At 48.5% G+C, this 22,638-nt stretch overlaps 1 protein-coding gene across 6 annotated transcripts in view; it reads right to left on the bottom strand.

The window, feature by feature from the left end:
* SIPA1L1 (signal induced proliferation associated 1 like 1) overlaps positions 1-22,638 on the bottom strand; it is a 188,226-nt gene that overhangs the window by 72,700 nt on the left and 92,888 nt on the right. For all 6 annotated transcript variants that reach the window (XM_075614215.1, XM_075614221.1, XM_075614218.1 and 3 more), the window contains one exon: positions 86-1,895. In XM_075614215.1, the coding sequence (XP_075470330.1) occupies positions 86-1,574 (1,489 nt within the window). In that variant the 5' untranslated portion in view covers positions 1,575-1,895. The remainder of the gene's footprint in view (positions 1-85; positions 1,896-22,638) is intronic.

Here is a 22,638-nt window from a genome sequence, read left to right as displayed (position 1 = left end):
ATGGCATTTTAAAGAATTAAACTAAAATTGGAACAGCGGCAGCTTCGAGCATAAAATAACTACATAGAGGATGTGCACAACGTACCTTTTTGATGAAAATATTTCCGGAAGTAGTAGGCACCAAGGTCTACATGTTCAACGATGTATCTTTTCGCTCTGTCAATGTGCAGAACAAGGTTTTCCTTAGGGACTTCAAGGACTGCCAGGCCGGCATTTGCGCAACTCATTGTAGATTCAAAGGAAGAATTTTCACATCCAGAGAAGGAACCAGAATTTGACTTTGACAGACTGACTTTCTTTTCTCCTTCTCCACCCATTTCATTCCGAAAGTAAGGGCAGCTCATTACTAAATCATTGCTTTTGTCATCCCCTTGGTCCATGTTCAAGTTCTCCTTGGAGTTTAAATCCTCTGTGCTGCCCGTAGGAGAGTTGAAACTTGAGGAGTGAGACAAAGGTCCGGCAACCAGAGAAGCGGCAGCGGCAGCAGAAGCGCCTGTGGTTGTGTTTCTCCTTTTTATAACATTATTTCTATTGATTACAACTTCATTCAAATCAAAAGAAACACTCTGCACATCATAATGAGCAAAACATTTTGGGCAGGTCCATGGTTTGATGCTATCGTCTGAACGGCTGTCCTCCATGTCGGAAGCCTTTCCTGGTTCTACTTCACCTTTGGCGTTACGCAGCTTCCGAAAAATGGACGAGTCTCCAGTCTCTGATTTGGAACGTCTTTTTAGCGGCTTCTCCCTGTCCTTAAATGGCCTATGCCCATCTCTCTGGCCGTCTATAACATCCAGTGAGAACCCAGATCCCCTGTTCCCAGTGCTCAATAAAAGTTCACTCAACTTAGAAGGGGCATGGCTTCGGTGACCATATTTCTCATTTTTGTATCCCTTTAGTAGGTCAAAGAAACTTTCCCCTGAAGTCCCCTGTTTATCAATGGAGGATGTGCTGCCATATTCCCTGTGAAGTGAAGCTCCCGTTTTAAAAGTTGGTGACAAACACTCTTCAAAATTGTCCATGTCAAACTCGCTAATTGTAATATCGCTGTTACTCCGCTGCCTTATCCTGCGAAGCACTTTTCTTGGAGAGCTGGCACTGGAATACCCTTCAGGGGAGAGAAACCTGGAGTCCAAACTTTCGGCCTGCCTTGTTTTGCTTTTAAGTGTGTTTTGGATACTCTTAAGCATAGCAGAATCACTTGAATTCAGACTGCAGGTACTAACTTGACTACTGGGACTACTTTTTACGGACATAGTGTCAATACTTGTGGTCTCGGTATCCTGACTGGGCCTGCCCATCTCTTTCACATTTTCTTTTCTAGGCGGCCAGTCAGCAATTCTTGCCCTTACTCCCATTTTAGGAACACCTGGGGTAGAGGTTATGTGATGGGAGCTTTCGCTGCGTGGCGGCCCTACAGGAGACATGGCAGAAGAACCTAGGCTGCCATTCTGCGACCTGAAGCGCCTCATGTAAAAATCATCTGACCGAGACTTTGATGATCCATCTAGTCCACCAGATTGAGCCCCACTTGCAACAGACCTCTCAGTCTGGGACCTTTTCAAGCTGGTCATGATCTGAAAAAACACTTGGCCCTAAAACATTCCAGAATAAAACACGTCCATCTTTGTTTTGTGAAAGGATAATTTTCTCCTGGAGAAAACCCTCCAGAAAATACACTGGTTTCATGAGATCTGTCGAGTTAAAGAAAAAAAAAAAGAAAAAAATACTAATAATTGTTTGTATGTAGTTTAAACGGAATGTAAAATTGGGAATTGCATTTTTTTCTCTCCTTTTTCACCAAGGCCGATTCCCCGGTGCAAAAATGGCCTTGCAATAACCTGGGTTCCTAAGATATTAAAGCATCAATCCCATGATTTTCTGCGACATTCAGCCTGGAAAATACAAATAAACAGTTCCTTAATAAATGCATATTGTGTGTTATATTAGCAACGTCATACATTTTCTACAACTTAAACAATAAAATATATAAACGTGAAATTAATGTTGCATACAAACAATGTAAGCGGTGCTGAAGGATGCAAGAGACTTGCAAGGTCACAAAAGATCATTTGAACAAAAAAAAAATGTATGTTGCTCCAAAAGATCGTAATCTACAATTTACAGTATCCATCCGTGCAACCTGTTAATCTTTTAGACCAATACAACTCCAACTCTGCACTATAGCTTTCACCAATAGATCCTTATGAAGCCGCTTATTAAATGTGGGAAAAGACTTGTACATCCCCTATGCTTTACAAACAAGCAGTAAATGCATGACTTTGGCAGAGCTGTATCCAATCTGAACAAATATATTTCAAAGCAGCCAGAACAATAATTTGCCCAAATACTTGGGTTAAAAGCAGCAGAATTATCTAAATCAACAAAGGTAGAGTGAGGTCTGTAGCAAAGCTCCTCAGTTACATTGATAATGTGGATCAGTGGTTCCCAACCTTTTTTTGGTTACGGCAGCAGTGCGCAAACTGGGGGGGGGGGGGGGCGCGGGAGATTTGTCTGGGGGGGGGCACAGGCGGTTGCAGAGGTCCTGCGCTCCTCCCCAAGGCAATTAAATTAAATGCCGGGGATCGCGTGAGGCCTCTGCAACAGTAACACTTACCGGGATTCAGCCGCGTCTCCATGGCAACGCGGCATCAAATGATGCCGCCGGTAAGGTGACGTCACGCTACCCCAGAGCTTCATTTGACGCAGCTGGCAGGTAGAAGAGGGGGCGTGAAACAGGGGGAGGCCAGGCAGAGGGGCGCAGCTTCAAAAGTTTGCGCTCCCCTGGGTTAAGGAACCCCAAGTGAAATTCTGAGGAACCCCAACCCTCTCTAATAGCAACTCTGAGATCAGATGCATTGTAAATTCTTCTGTATTTGATACAATTTTCAAATTGCCAGAGAATTGCAGGGAACCCTTTAGGGATGGCCGGGAACCGGCAGGTTCCTAGGAACACAGGTTCAAAAACACTGATGTGAATAGTACTAGCATATAAAAAAAGTTTAATTCTATGAGCAGAGAGTTTTTAAGATACACAGACCACAATTACACTCAATCAATTTTGGTCTCATGTTGGTCCTCTTATAAGTACATTTTCCCGGGTTCTCTTCATTCATTTTCTTCTGTTCTTTCCTTATTTTGCGTTACCGTCCCCCCACATCATGAGAACAATATACATAGCGCCATTTAAGGCTCTGACGTACAAAAAAAGGTGGTGTTTACAAGGGAGAAGTTCTGTCACAATTGAGCTCACATACAATACTTTCATTTAATGCTTGATGTATTACATTGAAATCTAAATTGCTCGTATACCTCATATTCCCCCAGGCTATACATTTAATTCCCCAAAAATAATTTCCAACCATGTTAAACCTTGACTCCATTGCTGCTGGAGGAACCGACAAACCATTTCCTGCGTCAAAGTGAATGCCTGGCTTTGTAAGAGAAAGGTGAGAGAAAATGGCACTTTAAAGTTGGCTACTGTAAGTTTTAACTTCGCCAATTTCACAGGCATGACAACCCATCACATAAGGGAAGCAAAGTTTCAGCTTTTATCTGAAGGACGAATAAAATATTTAAAAAAAAGGAGATCTCTGCAATAAGTTGCAGTAAGTGTGTTTGTTGTTCTCGACCTCAACATAAATAGATTTTCCTTTGCAATGCTGCCTTTGGGGAAAAAAGCTTTGACAGTACATTACTGGCAAGAAAATGAAGGCTTCTGGCTCTACCAGGAACCGTCTTAAACGCTTCTCAAGTAACAAGTGCTTAGCACTGTAATAAAATAGCTGCCCAGCATATCCTACACACCCCAACCAGCATAACATCCATGAGACTGTTTTACTGACCAATACTTTAAAAGATAGCTTAATACAGTATTTAAAGGGTGTTTGAACAGAAATGCAACGCATGGCAGTATAGAACAATGTAATAGTGCTGTATTTGTGCAGTCATTCAAACGAAGACATAATGGTTTCCCAGTAACGACTCTATATTAGCCATTGTCAACGGCATCAAAGTTAAGAATACCAGAGACAATATGAGATGAATTGTATACAGACAACAGGCCTGTTCTGTCCCTTTTCACTTCAAGGTTCTATTTTAATCTTGCACTCCTCAGCTCTGGGAAAACATCTCAAAGCCACCAGTGATAAGAATAAGAACAATATAATGTCACATTTAGAACTTGCAAAACTAAAAGTTGTCAAGGTTCATTCACTCTAAAAAGAGCTCAACTTCACCATCGTATTTTTTCTAAATCGGTCATTCCCCGCGGTCTATAGTTTGTATAAAATAAAAACTGTAATGTTAAAAAAGAAAAATAGTGATATTCAGTATTGTGAATTATTGTGGGCAATTCCATAGCATGTTCACTTCTGTGGCTCATACCTTTTCCCCAGAAGCAACTTTCTTTATTGATCTTTTGGCACTCTGTGATCAAATAAGAAACTGGAGTGTAGGGGTCTTTGAAGGGGACCAGGAAACAAGGGAGGGAAAGAAAAAATACAGAAGAGAATGACTGACAATAAAAAGACCATATTGACTAAGGACACGTACATAGCTCTCGCCACAAACAAACGTGTGTATTCCAAAGCGCATGGCCATAGTGAGCGCACGCTTGCACGTGAGATACAAGGATACCAAAAGCAGAGGAGACAAACTTGTTTGCTATTGCAGCGAGACAGCCTGGTCATGTGAGCGGCTAACAGCCAATGAAAATGTAGTAAGCTATTCTGCCTGGACTGTTCAGATGACTTTTTGCAGTTGAGTTGTCCGTATTGTCACAGCAAACAACTCAACTATGGAAAATGTCATTTCTGAGATTTACAAACGTGAACCTTTAATTCATACCATGACAGAAATATCAATGATAATTTGTGGAGAGAAATTTCAGATATATTGTCCATTACGTGAATATAATTGTTAATTTTTTAGTGTACAATGCTTATTTCAATGAATTACCATTTATTTAAAAAAAAAAATTAACAAGGGGTGTGTGTGTATATAAAAGACTTGGTGTTTAAAATGTACCACCTGGCGCCTGTGTCATTTACCGCCACGGCCAGCAATAGCGCATCTAATCCTGCTTCACTAGCGGAACATCGAAGCAGTATCGGGTGCACTGTGACTGGCTGCGGCGGTGACCGACAGGTCAAGTCACTTAATGAGGCATGTGGGGGAGGAAGATCGGAAAACAGGAGACAGAGGCGAGAGTGCTGGGGGAGAAAGAGATAAGAGAGCTCCATGGCTCTGCCCAACCCTGTTCTTAATGAGCGGCAGTGCGCCATGCGCTGAGTGGCAGTGCGCCATGCGCTGGGCGGCAGTGTGCCGTGCGCTGAGCGGTAGTGTGCCGTGCGCTGGGAGGTAGTGTGCCATGCGCCTGTGTGTGTGTCAAAGTGAGTCACAGATTCACACTGGCATACAGAGCCACCAATTAAGGAGGACAGGGGGAGGGAAGCAGGTTGCCATAACAGCTAGGTCCCCTCCCTGCAGCTTAACAAATCTAGCGGACTCCTACGTTTTTACAATTCTGGTCCAACCCTGTTTAAAGTACTAGATACATAAAGTAAAGCTTATTGCAAATTTATTAAAATTAAAATACAGGTATATAGCCAATAGTTTGAATAATCCAACTGCAAATGACTAAAACATTTTTTCTATTTTAATCAACATTCTACTTTGTCCACAACTGATGAAAGACCGATTCCAGGAAGCCAGCAAAGAGTGCAGTATCGGGACTACAAGAACATTACCAATGAAATCTATCTGCAAGGAGCTCTACATATAGCTTTTGTTGCTAAAGTAATCATCTAATGTAACCAATTTTAAATATTCGGTGATCAGGGTACACTTATACAGCAGCTTTCCAACAAGTTTAAATGGTTGCCATTATGAGTACCTCGACATCTCTACCGGAAAAGAAAACTACTGGATAATGTGACATGTAGCCATAGCACCAAAGGCAAAATAACGTTATTGAAAAAATATATTAAATACAAAAGTTGCGGGAATATTACTTTCAATCATGACTTCCTTCAAGTAGGCATTTCTATAGAGAAAAGCCTTTATGTCTCTCTGTTAGTTACAGTACTTTTCACACTGGGCTACCAGTTTCTCGCTGATCTTATGTCCCACTTCCTCTCAACTTCTATTGCAACCAGATATCGCTGTTACAATATATGTCATATTTTTGTTTCTGTATTTCTGCCATACCCGATGAAGGACTCCCGAGAGGTTCAAAAGCTTGTAACTATTTGTTGGTCCAATAAAAGATATACCACCTACTGTACTGCTTACTCCCTCTCCCCGCTTTGTTACTTTCTTAAAGCTGCAGACCAAGCAATAACCTACATGTTTTTTTTTTTTTTAATAATCAGTTCTGTACTATGAGAAAAGACTTGTAGTGTTTAATAAAAAACAACAACAACTCTGAATGACATTTTTGATGTATTATAATGTAACAAACCTTTTTTGTTTCTATAGCAACCATTTACAAAGTCACAGATTCATTTAGTGAACCCCCGAGCCGAATCTTCGCTGAACGATCGGCAACTTAGCTAATTACTTAATGTGTGGATTGTATTAATGCACATATTAAAAGGGGTGGGGGGGGGAGAAACAAAAATAAATGGCAGCTTGGACTGCTGCTTTAAAATAGAAAACTGCAGATATCTAGTGAAGTGAGACTACACCTTTAAACAAAAAGATTTAAGGGAGTATGGTTTGCTTTTCTGCTTAGATTATCCATTAAACAGATTTACTACAAAGTGGTGGATTTTGGAACATTAGCTTATCTAAATCTAGAGGTCTGTTGGCAGAGATACAAATTCCACATGATTAAAAGATATTGGTACAGCAAGAAAGTTAATTTCCATCAATTATGCAACCCAGTCAAATGAAACAGTTCTTAAGCCTTTGACCACAAATCCAAGTTCCTATCAGGGCAGCTACACATAAAGTAACTGCTACAGTTAATAAGATCTATTAAAAGGAGCAAGTTATTTGACCACTACCATTGATGATAGGGTAGCTTACATGGTTATAAACGTGCCATCACTGGCTGACATGTTCTAAAATGTTTATCGTACTAATTAAGTCAATACAAGCCCAAACCATATTCGCTCTCAGTTGGCTGTTATATTTGGGCCAAATTAATTGTTTGTGACTATAAACTCCCCGACATTTGTATACTTGTGTTCAAGCGGTGGAAAATTGAATAATTGTACAAATATACAACAGAATTAGTTTATAACAAAGTAATTTTTTCAAACATGTTCTTAATTTATTATCCACTTACAATCAATATAGAGTGGAGAAAAAGATCAAATAAATATAGTTAGCGATTTACATTAATGTTGCATTTTTAGGCCCTTTTTCTGTAAGGTGTGACAGGCGCAGTATCGCATGTGATCATGCGACCGCACGTCATCTGCGCGCATTACACCTTACAGAATAAGAGCCTTCGTATATCCAACCTACACTCTTAACATAATCATGTAGTTGTAAGCAATTGCCAATATGTATACGCTTATTCCCTCACCGTTGCATAAAATCTCTTCTCTATAGAGTATTATGACCGAATCACATTAATGGGGCACTCTAATGACCTCTAACCCATCCAAAATACTGAGAGATATTCCTCATTTCCCAAGCGTCTTCCAACAAAATCACTTTGCAAATGTGCAACGCTTTAATCACGAGTTATGTCATTAACCCTGTCAGACCTGGTGTACATGATCATGTACGTTACTTTGCATTTGGATATATAATACCACCACGTGTGGTGCATTTGCATGTCTATGCACTTCTTTAACCCCGGCTGTGCTGAAAAGCTGTGTAATACGGCAGGCAGAAGCTTACAGGGGTCCATGTTAAAATGGATAAGAAGTAAAGAGTGACACACTGTACTCATGTGCATATTATTACCCAGAATCCCTGGCTGCAGTGCTGTTTGCCAAGCTATAAAAGGAAAATAAAGGGTTGCACCCTGTGTCTGAGACATGCAAATGTGCCCACAAGTGGGATTCTCATCTACTGCATGGAGGAGGGTTTAGTCACATTTTTACACACCATAACTTTTTCAATGTCCGGTTATTTGGATATATATAGTTTTCAATATATAAACCAGGTGTTAAAGACCGTAGACTAGCGAGAGTACATAACTGCTTTCACTCTCGCAATGTGCCCCTCCTTTTAAATGAATTCCCAAAAGCATAGATTCCAAAGACATAACAATGCATGCATCTCCCAGCCCCACATCTTTGAAGGCATTTAGGTACAGGAAACACACCTTTATTCACATGGTCTACGGCAGAGGTGTGCAAAGTTTCCCTCCTCCCTCCCCCGGCTTCACGTGACGCCGGGTTACCGTGGCGACATCACCGTAGACATGGTAGGAGAAGTTACAGAGACCTCGTGTGGTGTCGTCGTCCCTCCTCCCCCGGCATTTAATTTAAATGCCTTGGGGTAGAGCACGGGACCTCTGTAACTGTTCCCCCCCTCTGGAAAATCTCTTGCGCACCCCCGGTCCACGGATTATGACTCTGTATAGCACGTGGAATACCAGATATGTTTTCTGAAGTGTCGCCCAAACGTCATTGTGCTTTCCTGGATTCTACACCATCTCTGCACAATCATTGAAAGGGACCCACCGCTTTGTTCCACTGGCTGTGAGATTCAGATCAATTACAATTTCGGTGTGTTTACGTTAACTTCAGATCACAGAGCAAGCATAAAGTAACTTCAGGACAATATGTCAAAGCAAGGTGGGGGTTTTTTAAACCAAGAAGCAGAAGCAATAACAGAGGGCAACTCAAAATATAACATTCTCTGAAGTCTATCCATTTGGGAATTTGAGATGTAAAAAACTAGCCCATTAAGATCCTTTAACCAAAAAAATAAAAGAAGCCATTTCCCTCCTAAAAAGGCGGCGACATGATGCTATGATCATGTTCAGTGTTCTCCAATCCTCGCTGATTGCAATAATATAAACTCAGATATGTGAGCCTCCCTGACTGCAGACTATGGACATGGCAAATACGGCTAGTGTTGCCCATATGTTTCTGTTTTCTTTCACCCACAAAGTAATGTTGGATAAACACCATATGACCAGTGTATACAAATGTTCAAATGCCACCCACAGTCAATAAAAACATAGCAGAAATGTATATTTTTCAAAGCCATGAAATTTAATGAGTGCATGAAAACAAATTCTAATTAATGTCTCCCCTTGTCAGCCATTGAAATTAACAGAAAGAATCTAATGAATTTACCAATTGAACTTCAACTTCTTTTGAAGAGGAGATCAGACTTGTATGGACATTGGTGTTAAGCATACATTACCCTGCAATATAATCCTAAAACAGCAATGATAGATAAACTCAAAAAGTAGGAGTGTATTTTTTTTTTTAACGAATCAGAGAATTAATATTTGTATCACATAGCAGGTGACATTTTTTTCTACATACTATACATTCTCCTTGGTGCAAACCCATGGCTGCAGCACCTTACTACTGTATTCTAATCCTTCCACCGCATACATTTGCTTAGCTCAACAATACAAACACTTGTTCGCTTGTGTATTTTACAAGGTACGCAGACTCAAGATCTCTCGATCTCTCAATGTCTAGCATGTGTAACCCTCCCTGTCCGGCTTCTATGGAGATTAAATCGGTGTGTATTATGTATGGCTACTCCGCATCTGTTAACGTGACTCAGGGGCTGGATTCAGGCGGCTGGGCGATGAGGTAGCAAGGTTGTAAAATAATTGGCGGCAGGAACTTTTGTAGTACAACAGTCATTTATTTGTGTTCCCACGGACAGGGATCGCTCATACACATGGCAAAAACGCTGTACTGGATTTTATAACAGACATATGAATATATTTCTTCCATCAGCGCCCACTCAACACTCAAATGAAGGTACTTAAACTTAGTTGCTCTGAATAAGTCTGAGACCTGGCCCCTCTTTGCTTCTTCTAAACCATCATTGGAATTAATCCGATTACTCTGGGCCCCTACGGGAATCTTGGTGGGTCTTTCTTATTTGACCCAATACATTTTGCCTGTTTGGGAACTGCCACTTCCATACAGACTCATGAGGAATAATAGCACCAATCCGCGGTTAGACCTGATCCGCTGACACCCGGGAGCCCTCGTTCCTGGGGCCCTCTGTGACGTATTCCTTTTTATTACTTATTCACGATTCCATTCCTTTAAGGGTCCTAACTTAATGAGTATTGTCCCGATCTACAACATAATAAACAGGGGGGGCCTGGTCTGTACTATTGCTTTAGAAACATTACTGCTCTACTCTCCCCGATGCTCCTCTCCTCTTATCCTCCTGGAAACTAACCTTCAAGAAGAGTCTTTCCTCCTTAAATACCCTTGCGTGATGTCTGGATCCTTATAGCAACCCATGGTGGGGCCCAGCATACAACAGCAATGTTAGTAACCCTTTACTTTGAAGTGTTGTTACACATGGGATAAAGATCATGCCCATGGAAACACATTCTGTTTCATAGGCTAAGGATTTGGTTGAACTTACATTCCATGCCATTACATGATCATCTAGTTTATTGAAGTATTTTGTTCTCTGGCATCTAATCATCTGAATCACTAGTTATCTCCTCATCATTGGAGGAGGTGTATGGTCTAAAAATCAGAATAAGCCATAAAAAGATTGTGACGTCTTCTGCACAGCTTATCTTTAGCATATGTCCTCCCTCCCCCACAACCCTGAATTTTAAGCATAAAAAGAGAAAATTGGCATATGCTGTATGTATTTACATGAGTTACACAAAATTAACCACTTGTATAAAACACATTGAGATCAAATACACAAAAGGAAAATTACGTGGATGCATTAAAAAAATAGTTAGATCGATAAAGTATATAACTAAAATAATTACAGATGGACTCTAAAGCACGGGTTCTCATCTCGAGTCCTCAAGATCTCCCCTTCCCCCCCCCCCCCCCCCCCCCCCCCCCCATCTCAATGGGTCAGGTTTTCAGGATATTCCAGCTTTAGCACAGGTGGTCCAATCAGTGGCCACCTGTGCTGAAGCAGTGATATCCTGAAATTCTAACCTGTTGGTAGCCTTTGAGGACTGGAGTTGGCCACCCCTGTCCAAAAGGCTACTTGAATTCTTCCCTAAAGATTACGGATTACTATAGTTTACAATGGGTTGCTGGTTCAAATACTAGCATCTGTTTAGAAAATGCACTTGATTTGCACATAGTTTTCTTCATTTCTTCTATGTTTTTTAACTTGTGTCATCTGAACCATTCATTGAGGCCTACAGGATCAGCAGCTTTGGTCTTATGATTACAACGGAATAGTCTAAGAAAAAGAGTGACCAGGGAAATTAAATCACAGAATGCAATTAGAATTCAAGTTGGGAAGCCTGTATTTTATGAGACACTTCCGTGTATTAATGGACAATTTATCATTAAACTTGAAGCTGGTGACAAATACTTGAAGAGCATTGCCAAGTTTAACCTTGGGGTGACAAGTAGCAGGAAGCTTTTTACTTTTTGCCTTAAAGATGCAAGTTGTACAGGCTTGAACTCAGCATTGCACGTCAGAATGTGCATTGCTGTGGGGCTATTATTGTGTATATTCCTTGGATACACAGTTTTCATTGCACACACAAATGTTTCAAAGCAACGTGGAGAAAGGCTTGTAACTTAGTCACTGAAAATCACTGGGAAAGCTTTCATCCAGCAGTGGACTGGCAAGGGCTGATGATTAGACTATACATATACACATACAATTATTTATATATATATATATATATATTATACCCGGCGTTGCCCGGGCGTGGAAGGGCAGGGGGCATGGAGTGGAAGGGCGAGGGGGGGAGTGGAACGGCGGGGGGGAAGAGTGGAAGGGCGGGGGGGGGGAGAGTGGAAGGGCGGGGGGGGAGAGTGGAAGGGCGGGGGGAGTGGAAGGGCGGGGGGGAGTGGAAGGGCGGGGGGGGAGTGGAAGGGTGGGGGGGAGTGGAAGGGCCGGGGGGAGTGGAAAGGTGGGGGGGTAGTGGAAGAGCGGGGGGGGAGTGGAAGGGCGGGGGGGAGTGGAAGGGCGGGGGGGAGTGGAAGGGCGGGGGGGAGTGGAAGGGCGGGGGGAGTGGAAGGGTGGGGGGGAGTGGAAGGGCGGGGGGGGAGCGGAAGGTCGGGGGGGAGTGGAAGGGCGGGGGGGGAGTGGAAGGGCGGGCGGGGGGGGGGGGAGTGGAAGGGCGGGCAGGGGAGTGGAAGGGCGAGGGGCGAGTGGAAGGGCGAGGGGCGAGTGGAAGGGCGAGGGGGGAGTGGAAGGGCGAGGGGGGAGTGGAAGGGCGAGGGGGGAGTGGAAGGGCGAGGGGGGAGTGGAAGGGCGGGGGGGAGTGGAAGGGCGGGGGGAGTGGAAGGGCGGGGGGGGAGTGGAAGGGCGGGGGGAAGTGGAAGGGCGGGGGGAAGTGGAAGGGCGGGGAGGGGTGGAAGGGCGGGGGGGAGTGGAAGGGCGGGGGGGAGTGGAAGGGCGGGGGGGAGTGGAAGGGCGGGGGGGAGTGGAAGGGCGGGGGGGAGTGGAAGGGCAGGGGGGAGTGGAAGGGCAGGGGGGAGTGGAAGGGCAGGGGGGAGTGGAAGGGCGGGGGGGGAGTGGAAGGGCGGGGGGGGAGTGGAAGGGCGGGGGGGAGTGGAAGGGCGGGGGGGGAGTGGAAGGGCGGGGGGGGAGTGGCAGGGCGTGGGGGAGTGGAAGTGCGGGGGGGAGTGGAAGGGCGGGGGGGAGTGGAAGGGCGGGCGGGTGGAAGGGGGGGGTGGAAGAGCGGGGGGGTGTGGAAGAGCGGGGGGGAGTGGAAGGGCAGGGGGGGAGTGGAAGGGCAGGGGGGGGAGTGCAAGGGCAGGGGGGGAGTGGAAGGGCAGGGGGGGGGAGTGGAAGGGCAGGGGGGGGGAGTGGAAAGGCAGGGGGGGGAGTGGAAAGGCAGGGGGTGGGGAAGGGGCGTGGAAGGGCGGGGGGGGCAAAGCGGCGTAGAAGGGCGGGGGGCCAAGGGGCGTAGAAGGGTGGGGGGGCAAGGGGTGGGGGGGAGCAAGGGGCGGGGGGAGCAAGGGGCGGGGGGAGCAAGGGGCGGGGGGAGCAAGGGGCGGGGGGAGCAAGGGGCGGGGGGAGCAAGGGGCGGGGGGAGCAAGGGGCGGGGGGAGCAAGGGGCGGGCAGGCAAAGGGCAGGGAGGGCAGGCAAAGAGCAGGGAGGGCAAAGGGCAGGGAGGGCAAAGGGAAGGGGGGCAAAGGGAAGGGAGGCAAAGGGCAGGGGGGCAAAGGGCAGGGGGGGCAAAAGGCAGGGGGGCAAAGGGAAGGCGGGGCAAAGGAAAGGTGGGTGGGAGTGGAAGGGCGGGGGGAGTGGAAGGGCGGGGGTGGGGAAGGGGCGTGGAAGGGCGGGGGGAGGGAGGTCAGGGGGCAAAGGGCGGGGGGAGGGAGGTCAGGGGGCAAAGGGCGTGGGGAGGGAGGTCAGGGGGCAAAGGGCGGGGGGAGGGAGGTCAGGGGGCAAAGGGCAGGGGGAGGGAGGTCAGGGGGCAAAGGGCAGGGGGAGGGAGGGAGGTCAGGGGGCAAAGGGCAGGGGGAGGGAGGGCAGGGGGAAAGGGCAGGGGGAGGGAGGGCAGAGGGCAGGGGGCAAAGGGCAGGGGGCAAAGGGCAGGGGGAGGGCAGGGGCGAGGCTGAGACGCTCCGGTGAGGAGGTGCTGTACGTTTCACGGGAGAGGCGGAGAGCCGGAGGAGCGCTCGCGGAAATGGGGAGCTGGGGGAGCGGCCTGTGTGAGGTGAGAGCCGCAGAGAGCGTGCTCTGTGGGGTGGGGGAGCACCGGGTGAGGGAGGAGAGCGCCGGGTGAGGAGGGAGAGTGCCGGGTGAGGGAGAGCGGTGTGTGAGGGAGGAGATCGCCGTGTGAGGGAGGAGATCGCCGTGTGAGGGAGGAGATCGCCGTGTGAGGGAGGAGATCGCCGTGTGAGGGAGGAGAGCGCCGTGTGAGGGAGGAGAGCGCCGTGTGAGGGAGGAGAGCGCCGTGTGAGGGAGGAGAGTGCCGTGTGAGGGAGGAGAGCGCCGTGTGAGGGAGGAGAGCTCCGTGTGAGGGAGGAGAGCTCCGTGTGAGGGAGGAGAGCGCCGTGTGAGGGAGGAGAGCGCCGTGTGAGGGAGGAGAGCGCCGTGTGAGGGAGGAGAGCGCCGTGTGAGGGAGGAGAGCGCCGTGTGAGGGAGGAGAGCGCCGTGTGAGGGGGGAGAGCGCCGTGTGAGGAGGGAGAGCGGTGTGTGAGGAGGGAGAGCGGTGTGTGAGGAGGGAGAGCGGTGTGTGAGGAGGGAGAGCGGTGTGTGAGGAGGGAGAGCGGTGTGTGAGGAGGGAGAGCGGTGTGTGAGGAGGGAGAGCGGTGTGTGAGGAGGGAGAGCGGTGTGTGAGGAGGGAGAGCGGTGTGTGAGGAGGGAGAGCGGTGTGTGAGGAGGGAGAGCGGTGTGTGAGGAGGGAGAGCGGTGTGTGAGGAGGGAGAGCGGTGTGTGAGGAGGGAGAGCGGTGTGTGAGGAGGGAGAGCGGTGTGTGAGGAGGGAGAGCGGTGTGTGAGGAGGGAGAGCGGTGTGTGAGGAGGGAGAGCGGTGTGTGAGGAGGGAGAGCGGTGTGTGAGGAGGGAGAGCGGTGTGTGAGGAGGGAGAGCGGTGTGTGAGGAGGGAGAGCGGTGTGTGAGGAGGGAGAGCGGTGTGTGAGGAGGGAGAGCGGTGTGTGAGGAGGGAGAGCACCGGGTGAGGAGGGAGAGCGTCGGGGAAGGGAGCGGTGTGTGAGGGAGGAGAGCGGTGTGTGAAGGAGGAGAGCGGTGTGTGAAGGAGGAGAGCGGTGTGTGAGGGAGGAGAGCGGTGTGTGAGGGAGGAGAGCGGTGTGTGTGGGAGGAGAGCGCTGTGTGAGGGAGGAGAGCGGTGTGTGAGGGAGGAGAGCGGTGTGTGAGGGAGGAGAGCGGTGGGTGAGGGAGGAGAGCGGTGGGTGAGGGAGGAGAGCGGTGGGTGAGGGAGGAGAGCGGTGGGTGAGGGAGGAGAGCGGTGTGTGAGGGAGGAGAGCGGTGTGTGAGGGAGGAGAGCGGTGTGTGAGGGAGGAGAGCGGTGTGTGAGGGAGGAGAGCGGTGTGTGAGGGAGGAGAGCGGTGTGTGAGGGAGGAGAGCGGTGTGTGAGGGAGGAGAGCGGTGTGTGAGGGAGGAGAGCGGTGTGTGAGGGAGGAGAGCGGTGTGTGAGGGAGGAGAGCGGTGTGTGAGGGAAGAGAGCGGTGTGTGAGGGAGGAGAGCGGTGTTTGAGGGAGGAGAGCGCCGGGTAAGGGAGGAGAGCGCCGGGTGAGGGAGGAGAGCGCCGGGTGAGGGAGGAGAGTGCCGGGTGAGGGAGAGCAGCGCCGGGTGAGGGAGGAGAGCGCCGGGTGAGGGAGGAGAGCGCCGGGTGAGGGAGGAGAGCGCCGGGTGAGGGAGGAGAGCGCCGGGTGAGGGAGGAGAGCGCCGGGTGAGGGAGGAGAGCGCCGGGTGAGGAGGGAGAGCGCCGGGTGAGGAGGGAGAGCGCCGGGTGAGGAGGGAGAGCGCCGGGTGAGGAGGGAGAGCGCCGGGGAAGGGCGCGGTGTGTGAGGGAGGAGAGCGGTGTGTGAGGGAGGAGAGCGGTGTGTGAGGGAGGAGAGCGGTGTGTGAGGGAGGAGAGCGCCGTGTGAGGGAGGAGAGCGCCGTGTGAGGGAGGAGAGCGCCGTGTGAGGGAGGAAAGCGGTGTGTGAGGGAGGAGAGCGCCGGGTGAGGGAGGAGAGCGCCGGGTGAGGGAGGAGAGCGGTGTGTGAGGGAGGAGAGCGGTGTTTGAGGGAGGAGAGCGGTGTGTGAGGGAGGAGAGCGGTGTGTGAGGGAGGAGAGCGGTGTGTGAGGGAGGAAAGCGGTGTGTGAGGGAGGAGAGCGGTGTGTGAGGGAGGAGAGCGCCGGGTGAGGGAGGAGAGCGCCGGGTGATGGAGGAGAGCGCCGGGTGAGGGAGGAGAGCGCCGGGTGAGGGAGGAGAGCGCTGGGTGAGGGAGGAGAGCGCCGGGTGAAGGAGGAGGGCGCCGGGTGAGGGAGCGGTGTGTGAGGGAGGAGAGCGCCGGGTGAGGGAGGAGAGCGCCGGGTGAGGGAGCGGTGTGTGAGGGAGGAGAGCGCCGTGTGAGGGAGGAGAGCGCCGTGTGAGGGAGGAGAGCGCCGTGTGAGGGAGGAGAGCGCCGGGGAAGGCAGCGGTGTGTGAGGGAGGAGAGCGCCGGGGAAGAGAGCGGTGTGTGAGGGAGGAGAGCGGTGTGTGTGAGGGAGGAGAGCGCCGTGTGAGGGAGGAGAGCGCCGGGGAAGGGAGCGGTGTGTGAGGGAGGAGAGCGCCGGGGAAGAGAGCGGTGTATGAGGGAGGAGAGCGGTGTGTGAGGGAGGAGGGCGGTGTGTGAGGGAGGAGAGCGGTGTGTGAGGGAGGAGAGCGGCGTGTGAGGGAGGAGAGCGGCGTGTGAGGGAGGAGAGCGGCGTGTGAGGGAGGAGAGCGGTGTGTGAGGGAGGAGAGCGGTGTGTGAGGGAGGAGAGCGGTGTGTGAGGGAGGAGAGCGGTGTGTGAGGGAGGAGAGCGCCAGGTGAGGGAGGAGAGCGCCGGGTGAGGGAGGAGAGCGCCGGGTGAGGGAGGAGAGCGCCAGGTGAGGGAGGAGAGCGCCGGGTGAGGGAGGAGGGCGCCGGGTGAGGGAGGAGGGCGCCGGGTGAGGGAGCGGTGTGTGAGGGAGGAGAGCGCCGGGTGAGGGAGGAGAGCGCCGGGGAAGGGAGCGGTGTGTGAGGGAGGAGAGCGGTGTGTGAGGGAGGAGAGCGGTGTGTGAGGGAGGAGAGCGCCGGGTGAGGGAGGAGAGCGCCAGGTGAGGGAGGAGCGACGGGTGAGGGAGGAGGGCGCCGGGTGAGGGAGCGGTGTGTGAGGGAGGAGAGCGCCGGGTGAGGGAGGAGAGCGCCGGGGAAGGGAGCGGTGTGTGAGGGAGGAAAGCGGTGTGTGAGGGAGGAGAGCGGTGGATGAGGGTGGAGAGCGGTGTGTGAGGGAGGAGAGCGGTGTGTGAGGGAGGAGAACGCCGTGTGAGGGAGGAGAGCGCTGTGTGAGGGAGGAGAGCGCTGTGTGAGGGAGGAGAGCGCCGTGTGAGGGAGGAGAGCGCCGGGGAAGGGAGCGGTGTTTGAGGGAGGAGAGCGCCGGGGAACCGAGCGGTGTGTGAGGGAGGAGAGCGGTGTGTGAGGGAGGAGAGCGGTGTGTGAGGGAGGAGTGCGGTGTGTGAGAGAGGAGAGCGGTGTGTGAGATAGGAGAGCGGTGTGTGAGATAGGAGAGCGGTGTGTGAGGGAGGAGAGCAGTGTGTGAGGGAGGAGAGCAGTGTGTGAGGGAGGAGAGCGCCGGGTGAGGGAGGAGAGCGCCGGGTGAGGGAGGAGAGCGCCGGGGCCGGGTGAGGGAGGAGAGCGCCGGGTGAGGGAGGAGAGCGCCGGGTGAGGGAGGAGAGCGCCGGGTGAGGGAGGAGAGCGCCGGGAAAGGTTGAGAGCCGGGGGGAGGGAGTGGCCTATGGGAGTTGAAAACCGTGGGGAGGGTGAGAGCTGTGGGGAGGGTGGGAGCCGTGGGGAGGGTGGGAGCCGTGGGGAGGGTGGGAGCCGTGGGGAGGGTGGGAGCCGTGGGGAGGGTGGGAGCCGTGGGGAGGGTGGGAGCCGTGGGGAGTGTGAGAGTCGGGGGGATGTGAGAGCCGTGGGGAGGGTGAGAGGTGTGGGGAGGGTGAGAGGTGTGGGGAGGGTGTGAGGCCGTGGGGATGTGAGAGCCGGGGAAGGGAGTGGCCTGTGGGAGGAGAGAGCAGGAGAGAGCGTGCTCTGGGGGGCCAATGAGAGCCGTGGGGGGGTGGGACACAGAGGGGGGGGGCAGACACCGGCCAATGAGAGCCGTGGGAGGGCGGGCGTACCGCCGGACCAATCAAATGGTATCCAGACACTCTCAAACAAGATTTTCGATTATATAGATATATATAGATATAGACAGTGTTCGACAAACCTATACATTTGCTCGCCCCGGGCGAGTGGATTTAACCCCCGGCCGAGTAAATATTGGCCCAAGCAGCACACGTTTGGTACTAGGTGGCGAGTAGATTTTTTTTGTGTGGCGAGTAGATTTTTTGGTGATTTGTCAACCACTGGATATAGATATATATAGATATATATAGAGATATATATATATAGAGATATATATATATAGATATATATATAGATATATATATATATAGATATATATATATAGATATATATATATATATATATATATATATATATACACACACACCATTCCAACTGTGCTTATGTACAGTACTACCTTATAATGAATTGGTGTACAGTATCTGTACCACCTTGAAAAGGTCATTACAGAGGTCATTTCCAAGGTCATATTACAGTCATTCTGAACTATGAATCCAAAGTCCAGACTCCACCTGACCTTCTGGTTCTCACTGAATAGTTCACTAAACATGCAGTTTACTAATGGAGTGCACTAAACGTGCAGTTCGTAACATTCTACACATTGGGAGTGTTAACATGATTGTGTTTGTGTCCCCTAGTTTTCTATTCAAAACAGCATTTGCTTGTAACTCTTCTGAAGGCAATTTTGTAACTGATGGGTATACTCTGGTGCTTTAAGTAGCTCATGGTGCTCACCACTGATTTATTTTCAATGACAAAAATAGAGAAAAACAACTACTGATATCCTTGCTGAGCACACAAACACAACAGCTAATAAAGCATAGGTCCTATGGGTGATATCACAATACTGCTGGCTAAGCAGAGAGAGACATTTCAAACCTATTAAGCTCACAGAGGCTACTGAAATGCACATCCAATCTTTGGCAGAGGACAAAAAGAACAAAGAAAGGGACATTTCAGAAATGAACATATAGGATGTCCTTGTTTACATATTTCTATATCTATTTAGCCATCTCTCCGCATACACCTACTGTACAGTTAGATATAATAACCATTAATGCTGTGTGCCTTTGTGCCATATTTGTCACTGCGCTGTTTAGCTTTAAGTAATTAGACCTACGTTTGAAAAGCTATTAAATATAACTTGTTTAATTTAACTTTTTTTTTTTAAATGGTAAAATGTTCACATAGATTAATGCTTTCACTTTAACACAAGTCACATGTGCATCGTTACGTCACCAGTGCGCCTACTGTATATTAAATAGCCTACTTAAAAACAAGATACACATCCCATAATAATCAAAATAGATATAGGCAACTTTCCATTTAAATAACAGCAAATCAATTGGATCATGTTCATGGGATATTGATCTGGAATGGTCTTAAACAACCTGTGACAACTGAGCAGATGAGCTTCAGGGTTTCCTATTTCCCAACGGTGAAAACTCAACTTATAAACTACAATTCTAGATGGAGCAGACTGTATTGCTCCCGTTAAGAAAACGAACCATGCGATCATTTTTGTTTCAATGGAGCTGCATTAACGTTACCATCAAATATTGCGCCAGTGTTGGCGCGATGCGTCGCACTACCAGGACCAATAAGGTCTTCCACATCTGTATAATTCAAGATGAGGTTTTGTTCAAAGGATTTTCTACCCCTTTCAAAAGCTTGCCAAATTCAGCAGGGTTTCACATCTAAGGTTCAGTGTAACAGGCAACATGATTTAAAGCAGCTTTAATGCATAGATCCTTATCCGTTTTCTTGCCTAATTAGATCTCTTGCATTCCAATACTCAAAGTGAATACAATGCTGAGCACAAGCACAATAAGGCTATGATTATACAGGAGCAGCCGGGCGGCAGCGCGATGCGGTGACATCACCGCTGTGATCCGGCAAAGCGGCAAGGTGAACTGCAGACAGGAGGCGGCAGGAGGAGACAGAGGCGTGGCCGTGAGCGGTTCGCCCTCATTGGCTGAACCGCTCATGTGACGCGGTTGCCGCACGCCGAGAACAAATTCCTCTCTGTCTCCTCTCCAGTCTGCCGCCCTGCATTTCAGCGCTGCGCAGCCGTTGCGATAGTATGTTTGGATACATTGGATTTATGCGCATTGTTTTTCAGGCGCGGGGCGATTTTAGGTATAATCACGGCCTGAGGCTACGGCCCCAGTCAGTGTGCGCGCGCGTTGGAGCGCCTTGTGGCGCATCCACCCGTTTCTGAAGCAATCGGTGGACTTCTGATTGCTCGTGACCGAGGGGGAGGGTAAGGAAAAGGAGTACCATTTTGTATGATACTCAACCAGGAAATTCCAATGACTTCTGCTGCAAATAAGTATTTTGTGCGTCTTAAACATTCCAGGCACCCAGCAGTTCATTCATTTTCATAGTACTGGTGTGGTCACCAGACGCCGCATTAAGCATGTTGTGAAATATAAACCAGTTTGGCAAGTGTTAATAAATCTTTGCCTGAGAAAATGACTTTTTGTCGACCTCTTATAAATGTAAAAGCCACAAGCAATGAATTGGCAGGACTGAAGGGAACCCACCCTACACCTGCTTTAGGACTGGCAATTACTCCCACATTCCCAGCAAGAGACTAATGGCTTGCTAAAAATAAAAAGGAGATTAGTATTTACACTGAGCTGCCTGTGGCATGCTGGTGTGCCAGAAGGTGAAGTGAATAGAGTGCAGTCCATCAAAAATGAAAGGGCAAGATTTGAACTAAAAGGCAGGGCTACAAAAGATGAATGTTAAATAAATTCCATAATGCTGAAATTGAACATCCTGCACTAGATAATCATAATACTGTCTTTAGAAACTCTCAGACTCTGTAGGCTACAGATAAAATACATCAAAGTTGGACAGTGTCAGGTTTCTTCTGCTGATTTTCAGTGATTTTCTTTTAACGCTGATAATCGCACAGACAGTCCCCATAATACTGGCGGTTCTATAAAAATGAGAGCATTTGAAAGCATTCAAACGATAATGTAGCAATCAATAGATTTTGAAGCTAGAAGTTAACTATTCAATGATTTCACTGCTTTTCTCAAATTACACTTTCAGGAAAGAGGCTAGTGAGGAAACCCCAAAGACATGTAATAAAGCTTGGGATAGGCACAAGTAGCACCACACGTGCACATTTGTGAAACAAGGAAAGGAAACTTAATGTTTTACATTAAGTATGAAAAGTGGACAGACAATGTGCCCACCATCCGCCCAATTCAATCTCCAGGTCATTATGGTACGAGACTTAATACTTGTGGGTTTCTCCAACAGATAACATTTTGTTCCGCCTAAAGTATGTATTTATCCTCTGCACAGCATGTGTTCAGGGGATTAGGAAAGGAGGATCTACATCAATAACTGTAGCACTCCATTGCTGCAATGGCAGAAGATTTTGTTCAATATGCAGTGGCTTCCAATCTTTTAACACTGGGCCCTCCCCAAAAACAATTGTGAGACCCCCATTCTGTACCTGGTGAACAAAGAAGGATTCCACATAGAATAAGGATTCCATATTAATTGGATTATTGATGCAAGGAAACTGCCCTCTTTCCCCGTCACTGTCTTATCACTCAGTCTTTGTATCGCTCTCTGCCACTTTTTCCAGCTCCCAGTGTATATCGGTCTTTCCTAACACTTTGGGTCCCTTTTTAAATCTCATATCCCTCCACCTCCCCTTAAGGTGTCTAGAAACTTGAAAGGAATGTGAAAGTTGAAGATTATGGCGGTCCCAAAATTATTACACACACATTCGGAAACCAATCTACTTTGGTTGAATGCACCATAAATAGAAAAGGGTACCATAAATCGAAAAGGGTACAGTGTTCCCAAACGCCACTGAACACAGATTAATGAGGAGCCCTGAGCTATATGCAGTTACTTAGATTTATGGATGCCAAAATCAGACCTTTTTTCCCCTGAATCAAAGCACTGTCAATAATCCAAATAACTGTAAGTTTGTTTAAATTTCACCATACTGAAAAGGCCTGGGCAACAGCAAACGCACTTGGACAGGAATTTCAGTCTGCAAAAAATTAAGCTCACTTCAAAAAGTTTCTATCCATCAGCTTTTTTTTGTGGAAGTTCAGTCACGTCAATATATTTATGAGGCACAGGATATAAGTTAACTCAAGACTTTCACGGGCTTGTAACGTCGGCTACAAATGTTGGAAAGAAATTAGACTTGGCAGGTTTCTGGATTTGATCTCATTCTTAAGTGTTTCACAAAATGGACATGTATAATGCAAAAAAGATAAATAAATAAATGTATGTATAGGGGTTTAAATGATTTTGCAACGTTTAGGTGGCGTATAGGCCTGTTTGGCTTTTTTGTGATGTCTAGGTCTTGTTGGCCTACGTGTTGGTGCTTTCAAAGTTGCACACAAAGTTCACATAGGCTTCCAGATATTAAATGTATATACATGGGATGTAAAATAAACAGGGTAAATCTGAACAGTGAAAAACAGACAGTGAATCCCTGCGCTTCTCCCTTTGGGATTGCAATAAATGGGGAATAAATATATATATGGTGTACAAATCTATATGATAAACAAGACTTTTGGTTTACATCCTTTGATCAAATAATGCCAAATCTGCTAACCACATCAAGGTAAGTCTCTATAGCAGGTCCCTAGGCTAAGTGCTAAAAATATACGCTAAAAAAAAATTCACATAACATTAGTATGCATTTAGCGTAGAGACCTGCTATAGA

The sequence above is a fragment of the Ascaphus truei genome, chromosome 9 (assembly GCF_040206685.1).
Source record: "Ascaphus truei isolate aAscTru1 chromosome 9, aAscTru1.hap1, whole genome shotgun sequence".
Taxonomy (NCBI): Eukaryota; Metazoa; Chordata; class Amphibia; order Anura; family Ascaphidae; genus Ascaphus; species Ascaphus truei.
The sequence above is the reverse complement of the archived record's forward strand: the minus strand, read 5'-3'. Positions and strand labels throughout refer to the sequence as shown.